This window comes from Pteropus alecto, unplaced genomic scaffold, assembly GCF_000325575.1.
Source record: "Pteropus alecto unplaced genomic scaffold, ASM32557v1 scaffold339, whole genome shotgun sequence".
NCBI classification, from domain to species: domain Eukaryota; kingdom Metazoa; phylum Chordata; class Mammalia; order Chiroptera; family Pteropodidae; genus Pteropus; species Pteropus alecto.
Genome location: NW_006442509.1, coordinates 1,678,473 through 1,686,657, shown reverse-complemented (window position 1 = coordinate 1,686,657; position 8,185 = coordinate 1,678,473). Strand labels below are relative to the sequence as shown.

Sequence of the window (8,185 nt, the reverse complement as noted above, 5' to 3'; positions counted from 1 at the left end):
GTTTGTGGGGAAATTAAGTCAGACTCTCACTTTTTTCTTGCAAGTAAAATACTGATTTGAGTACTTCATTGTAAAACATGGAATCCCAAAAGTTCTAACGGAAAGTGTGGGTATTCACAATCTTGCAGTGCAGGTCTTCAAAAGTTAGGACTCAAAACCCAGAAGCCACACAGAAAAGAAAGATAAATCAGACCACTCAGAGGCAAGAGGTTCCAGGGAGGCAGTGGCAAGCGGTGTGACGTGTGTCCTGGCTAAACTGTCATTTAACATTTACATAGACAGAAATTTTTTTAAAGGTGCAAAACATATGAAAGTTTTCCAGAAAAGGAAGAAACACAAAAGTCCGATAAAACATAAATGCCTGATCCCACTCTGGAAAGTGGAGATCAGATGCCGTGCTCCACCTTGGCTGGGACCTCTTCCGCAGCAAGGCGCCTCGGGGGACAGGGGCGCAGTCCCAGCAGTGCGGCGGGCGGGACCCAACGAGAAAGCGCACCCTGCACCCGCCCGGCAGGACACGGAGGGGCCACAAAGGCGTCAGATCAGCAGTGTCCACCAACATGGTCCTCTGAGTCGCCCCACACTGCGGCTGCTGTGAAGACGATCTCTGAACACACGCCCGTGAGCGGGGCGGGCGAGCGGCCGCTACGGAGACACCAGCGCAGTGAGGGGGCGCCCCGGATTACCCGTTGGCCCACCTGGCCCGGCCACCGGGGCGGCTCTGAGGCCGCCGCGGCCACTCCGTCCAGCGGCAGACCGGGCCCGGCGTGGAGCCGGCATGGGCAGCGTGCACCGTGGCCGCCCTGACCGAAAGGCCGTCATGCGCTGCGTCACCACGCACAACGTCGAGGTCCGTCTACTTTGGCATTTTTATTGTGAAATGTGACGTCTAAGGGCCGGGCACTTTTTCAACAGGACCATGGCAGCCAGCTGCGCCTGCTCCCCGACTGCTCCCCGCCCGCCGGCCCTGCGCCCCCCACAAACACACGCGCGGCCTCGCACTTCACACACCTCGTCACTCAGGTTCCCTCGGGTGTCCTGCCCCTTTCCCTCCGCGCTGTGTCTGCAAAATCCATCTGGCAAGTACCTGTTTTTACCTCGTTTCAGAATATACATGTGCTTGTTTGGACCACAGGATTATGGGTCCTTACACTGAAAAAACTAACAACTAGGTATTTAGAGGTATTACTGTTGGTTTACATAACTCCTTTTGTATTGTTTTTAGAGCAATATATATTAATTTTTAAAAAATACTGCGAATAGTTCACAATCACATTGCTCAGATGACATTTCTAAACCAGGAGCTAACTCACTACCGTCCAGGGGCCAAGCTAACCCACCACCAGCTTTCTACGGCCTGCAAGCTACAAATGACTTTTACATTTTTAAGTGGTTTTTAAAAATCAAAAGAAGAGTATGTACAGCACAGAGAATACAGTCAGTAGTACTGTGGTAACTACGTGCAGTGCCAGGTGGGTGCCAGACTCCTCGGGGGACCACGTCGTAAATTACATAAGTATCTAGTCAGTATGCTATACACCTGAATATAAAATAATCCTGAATGTCACCTGTAATGGAAAAATACAAAGGAAACAAGAAGAACATGGCACACGAGAGTTATGTGAAACTCCAGTCTCGGCATCACAGGTGACGCTTCCTGAACAAGCTGTGCTGCTTCTTCGTGTCTAGCAGTGGATGGCACACAATGGCAGAGCTGAGTGGCCACAAGTCAGCCGTGTGGCCTGCTAAGCCCTGCTCTAAGCAACGAGCAGAAGCCCAGAGACTGAGTTTAAAAGTGAGAATCTAAAACCAGAGACGCGAATCCAGCCCGAGCAGCCCGTACCAGGGTCCCGTAGCTGCCGAAATACTCCTCGTCCTGCCATGTGTCCTCGGGGTCGCAGTCCTCCAGGTGCTTGCCCAGGTGGTTCGCGGGGATGTACCCGCAGCAGCCGGCACGCTCGCCCCACCACCAGTCGGCAGTTGTCTGTCTCAGGACGAGAATCTTCTCTCCTCTCAGAAAACTGAGCTGGAAGGAATGCACAGAAGGGAACATTCAAGGAAAATCTGTAGTTGTCTTTTCAACTGCGGCCTCGTGACAAACCCCCGACCCTGAGCCCAGTCACAGCAACTTCATGCCAGCCACCGGGTCAGGGCGATGCGCCCAGGGCTTGGAGGGCGGCTGGCTACCTGGGGGAAAGCCCACCTTAACCGATTGTTTTTAAAGAAGCACCTTCTGGTGGCTCAGGACAGAATTTCTCCACAGCCTCTCCACCGACACTCAGATACGTGGTAGCTGACGCTAAGGAATCCTCTTACGAAGGAAAGAAAGCCACGGACAAGTGGATGTTTTTATTCTGCAACCTTATTTTTCATTAACCAGAACAAGTTCTCAGTCCAGGTTTCCAAGCAGACACTGGAGCGGTACTTCCTCCCCATTCCTCACCAGGGACCCTTCGCACCAGGCTTGGGGACAGAATTCCTCAGGCCGGAGGAGCAGGCGGGCCCCTCATGGCCTCACATGGCTCTATGAATCTGAATGCTCCTCACTTGGCCGCGCTAGGACTTCTGGAAAATTCCACCCACTGTCACTCAACACGCTGAATCCACACACACACATCTGATGCGCACAGCTACCTGTGTCTCGTCGGTGGCAGAATAGTCTGCGATGGCCACGAACTCCTCGGGGTGCACGGCCTCCTCACAGTGCTGCACGGCGGCTTCTCCCTCCTGCGCAGAGCAAGCACACGGGAGTGACCAGGGGTGCCCTTCCTGTCCCTCTCTGCCGTCTGTCTGTCTCCCTCTTGCTCCCTCGTCTCTCCCCCTGTTTCTGTCTGTCTATGTGTGTCTCTGTCACCCTCTCTGTCTCCCTCTGGCTCCCTCTCGCTCTCTCTGGCTCCAGGTTATCAGGATGGTTTCAAATGAAGATTCAACGTGACCCACTTTTTATCCCACAAGCAGTCTGGGTCATCGACACTCGCAGAATCAAGGGCTCTTACCTACAGCCACCATTACTTTTTATCTCTAGTACAAAATGATTTGCATCCTCAAGAGACAGCAAAGAAAGAAGACGAGGGCACTTTTAGTGACTGGCCCCTAACCATCAGCATCGCTTCCTGAAAGTAACGCCCAGTCCCAGGGGGAAGAAAGCCCCGTCTTTGGGCTCTGGGTCCTCATCAGGCCCAAGGACAGAGCTGAGTGGGCCTCACGGAAGACCCAGGGGCGGAGCGGGGAACCTGGATCCCCGTGTGGCTTAACTGGGCCCCACTGCTGCTCAGGACCCAGGAGGGGGCCCTAGGCCTGGGAGCACGCACGCTTCCCATCTCTCTCCCTCTTCATGAGAAGGGGTGTGCCTGGGGACATCGCCGGAGCTGGCAGACCTTCCAATCACGGTCTTGGCTCACCGGACCAACCCAGTTCACTATACGCATTGCAAACAAACCTTCCTGAACATTAAGGCACTTCCTGTTCGCGTCGGAAACTGTGTGAAAGCATGAGAACGCAGAGGAAAATGACCATCAGCTGCAGCCTCCCTCGCTGGTGGGAGATAATTTAACGATTAACATTTACACCCTTTCAGGCTTTTTTTCCTAAAGTGAATGCATAACACGTGCATCAGGGTGTTTATCAACGTCATACAGTTCTGCCCTCTGCCTCGTTTCCACTACTAAATTCTGAACATTTTCCTTCGTTATTACATATACTTCTAATCACCACATTTTTAATACCTGATAGTATTCCATTCTATGAAGCAACAAAACTTACTTATCCAATCTTCTCGTTTTGGAGACTTAAATTGTATTCAGTTTTTAGTAGTATGACTTACGTGAAGATTAACTTTCCGAAATGTAAATCATTTTGTCTGATAATTTTCTTAGGATAAATTCTGAATGTCAAATTCACGGATCAAGACAATACACGCTTTGATGAATTCCGATACTGACACCAACGGCCCTCCAGACACGGGCTCCTGAGACTCCTCTGTGGGCGCAGGACTCACCCGGGAGTGAACGCTGCGCCCTCCCGCGCTCTAGGAGGCAGTGAGTGCACGTCACCCTGATCTCCGCCAGTGTGACAGGAGACACGACCTGCCTGCTGCTTCCACCTGAGAGTGATTACCATGAGGCCACACGTGTTTTCTAAGCACTTACCGGTCACCTGCTTTATTTGGCTAATTGCCCCTGTATCCCCTTTCCACATGTTCCTGTCGTGAACGGTAACGTGATGGCTCTTAGCACAGTACCACCTTCTTCAGAGCCTGTCCCCACCGCGCTCCACCCACACCACGCCCCTCACTGCGACCCCTAACCCTGATCGGTCACCTGGCGCACACCCTCCCACACTTCCTCCAAGCTCGCGTCACACACGTGGGCTTTTTCCTTGGATATAGTTTTCCGCAAAGGACACCACGAATCCTTATTTAATTTTGCTTTTTCACTCACACAGGACCTTGTGGAAAACTGCCCGGCGGTCAGCACCCTGACTGGCTCTTCCCAGTGACGACGTGACCGCACAGCTGCCTCTTCGGTCACCCTAGACTGAGGGGCTTTCTTTTGGTGTCCGGTTTTCTACCCCCTTAACCAGTGTTGCCATAAACATCTGTGCACATTCATCCTCATGTGATGACATTTTATTTCTGTGGCATAGACTGCACAGCTTTTATTCGAATATTTGTCAGATCCTTTCCATAAAATCTGTAACACATCACACTTCACCAGCCGCACGTGGAGGACCCTCTTCCTGAACACTCAGCAGCAACAGGCATTACCGCTGTCCTTAATTTTTTCCAGAGAGATGTACAGATCCTACAAAAGCCTTTTGACAGTATAAAGAAACAACAGCAATTTATTGTGGGATTTATAATATATAGAGAGAAGTACAATAGTTACAACAATAGCGCAAGAAATGGGGGCTGGAAATGGAACTAACTTGAGGGTTCTCCTATCGTGAAGTAGATAGGTTCAAGACTGGAATAGGTTAAGGATTCATACTGCAGTTTCTTGGATAACAACTAAAATAATATCAAAAAGAACAGCAAAAAAGCCAATAGAAGAGATAACACAGAATTACAGAAAATACTTTATTAATCCATAGAAGGCAAGAACGGAGGAAGGTACAAAGAATAAATGCGATACAAAGATAACGAACAGCAAGACGGCAGACGCAATCACATCAGTCAGCACGTTAAGTGTTAACAGACTAAGCACTCCGATTAAGGGAAGAAATTATCTGACAGAAACAAAAAGGACACAGCTGTGGGCTCCTGGTAAGGGAAGCACTTGAAGTCTAAGGGACCAGGAGGGCTGAACACGGAGGCGAGCGTCCCGGTGAGTGCGGGGGGAAGCGCGAGCCGGGAGAAGGCTGGAGCAGCGACAGAGACAGAGGCGATCGATGGCAGGAAGTGCCAACAGGTAAAAAGAAAGGTTTTGTAAAAATAAAAGGGCCGATTAACCGAAAAAACAAAAACTACCCTAAACCTATGAGTCAAAAAAGATTCAAAATAGACAAAGCAAAAAGTGACATATCTTGAAACAAAAAAGACAAATCCACAATCACAGCAGAGATTTTTAAAGCTTACCTCACTCACTAATTCAAAGAACGAATGAACGAAAAAATCAGAAAGGATATAGAGCTCTGAACAACAGTAAAGCCCAGGAGATTTCACTGACATTCACCCAGCAACTGCAGAATGTCTACTCTTTGCAAGTACACGTGAGACATTCACTGAAGTAGCCCATTGACTGGACCATAAAGCAGGCCTGAATACACTCCAAAGGATGGAAATTTTACAGAGTATGTTATATTTTCTGACCAAATATAATCAAACTAAAATTAAGTAACAAAAAGATAAGTCAAATTTCCCAATGTTTGGAAATAAAGCAACACGTTTCTGAAGAGCCCACAAAATTTCTATTTCCACTGTGATATATTAGAAAGTACTTAAACTGAATAATGAAAACCAATGTATTTAAATGTATGGGGTGCAGCTAATGCAGGGATTAGAGGAAAAGTTAAAGCTTTAAGACATACGTTACAGAAAAAAGGTTTAAAATCAGTGATCCCAGTTTCCATCTCAAGATGCTATAACAAGAGTAAATTAAACCCAAATAGAATTGAATAAAATAAAGATAAAAGCTGAAGTCAATAGATGAACAAGGAGAAAATCAACAAAGAAACAGGTTCTCTGAAAAGATAAAAACTAAGAAGACTGAACACAAGGAAAAAGAAATAAAACACAAACTGTGGAAATGAGGCCTCTCTTCTGTAATGGATGCTGTTACCAGGATGAACACAAATATTGGAATAATATTTCAATATAAACTTAAACGACATTTCAATTCGACTCACAAGTGATCAGAAAACTAAAATAACAAGATACCATTTCTAATCTATCAGACTAAAATTGAAAAGTCCAATGCTCTCACGTGTCTGCCAGCACTGCGGGCTCCTGGCAGACCTATGAACTGGTAAGGCCGCTTGGAAGAACAACTGATCACCATCTAGTAAAACTGCAGACATGTAGCCACTTCCAGCCTGTGATGCCATCACCGGGCACATGCCCTAGAGCACGTGTACACAAGGGGTTCCCTGCAACACCCGTAGAAAGAGAAAAAACTGGAAACATGTCAAGTGTCCAACAAAGGGGAATAAATACAATGTGGTGTACACCTACTGTACACGGACCTATGTACCCATCGGTCATATAGGAACTCGTCGCTGAAGCACCCTTGAGGACTAGCTCTACACGCACATCAAGCACAAATTCCCCAATTTCCACTAGTGGAAACGGCAAGCCGCAGATGACACACAGAATGCGATGCCACTTAGGCAGATTCGGAAGACACCTACGCAAGGCATAAAAGTATAAAAAATGGTGCAGAAGCTCAAAGATCAATTCTTAATTCATGGTTGTGTTTGCTTCTGGAGAAAGAGGAAGAATGGGACTGGGGTTGGGGAAGAAACGTTATCTATAAGTTTGTTTTATATACTGTGTGTATTCTGAAGCAAACATGACAAAATGCTAACAAGATAAGACTTCTGTGTCACATGTACTTGATGTTTGCAGTAGTATTCTGTAAATGTTCTAATATTTTTTTCTATTTCTCAGCAGAAAAATGAGACATCCACGGAATTAAACATTTTGTGATTAATTTTAAGAAACAGATTAATAAAATGACCCAACTATAAATAAAATTCTTATATATAAAAACCCAAATGAAATTAGAATCATTAGAATGAAAGGAAAAATATGTTAAAATTAACATGACAGACATAAAAATGTTTGATTTTTAAAGAACATTATTTGAGTATTCATTTGGTTTTTAATGTTATGTAATCGACATTCTTAGACTTTTAAAGTCACTTTTTTTTTACTGCTAACTTGAATGAAACTTTGTATGTCCCAGGCAGAGAAGCAGTATGAATACACAAATCTTTTCTTAATATGTGTGATCTCCTTTAACACATTATGCCACGGACTTTATTAAACAACTAAGAAAATGTGCTTGCTTCACCAGTCCAGGTACCAAGAACGGAATCCTAGACTCCTGGGAAATTCTTACAATGCACAATTGAGAACGTCACCTGTGACCGCTTCCCATATTTAAGCATCACGGGGCTGGTGGCCACTTTCACGAGTACAAGGAATGCGCCATCGCTCTGGGCTGAGCTCAGCTCTCAGTAGTGTTCACAGTCCTTAAGATCTGGTTCCTACACGCCAGAACAGAACTTACCTGAGGTTCGCTTCCGGGGCAGTCACCTGACGTTGCCATAGTTCTCTTAGGAGCTGCCGCATAGCTGCCACTTTTAACGCTGCATTTTCCTCTCTGTTTCTACTTTAAAAGAGAGAAAGAGAAAATGCTTCGTTATATTGCATAATAATAAAGTTCACATCACTTCTAAGGTCCTTGAAAAAGGTTCTCTACCAAATGGAAGTAAAACATGTATATATAAAGAATGCAATAGAAATAAAATTTATAACCACAATTCTTTACAAAAAAAATTGAAAGCATTTAAAATTTATCACCTTCAAAGAAGTGTTTTTCCTTCACTAATCTGCAAGGTGTTAATATTCTTCATTGGCCGAAACCTGTTAGTTAGCTTCTGTCAGATCACTGGGTTGATTTAAAACAGCAAATTGATGTAAAATCTTTCCTTGGGCTCCTGCTAGCTTTCATTCCACTTAAAC

The 8,185-nt window shown here is 46.1% G+C and overlaps 1 protein-coding gene across 5 annotated transcripts in view; it reads right to left on the bottom strand.

The window, feature by feature from the left end:
* The window catches only part of PRMT2 (protein arginine methyltransferase 2), a 25,249-nt gene extending 17,371 nt beyond the window's left edge, over positions 1–7,878 (bottom strand). For all 5 annotated transcript variants that reach the window (XM_006922569.3, XM_015597643.2, XM_025040305.1 and 2 more), the window contains exons 1-3: positions 7,731–7,878; positions 2,635–2,727; positions 1,844–2,026 (exon numbers count right to left, since the gene is read on the bottom strand). In XM_006922569.3, coding sequence (XP_006922631.1) covers positions 1,844–2,026; positions 2,635–2,727; positions 7,731–7,769 — 315 coding nt within the window. In that variant the 5' untranslated portion in view covers positions 7,770–7,878. The remainder of the gene's footprint in view (positions 1–1,843; positions 2,027–2,634; positions 2,728–7,730) is intronic.
* Between the last annotated feature and the right edge of the window lie 307 nt (positions 7,879–8,185).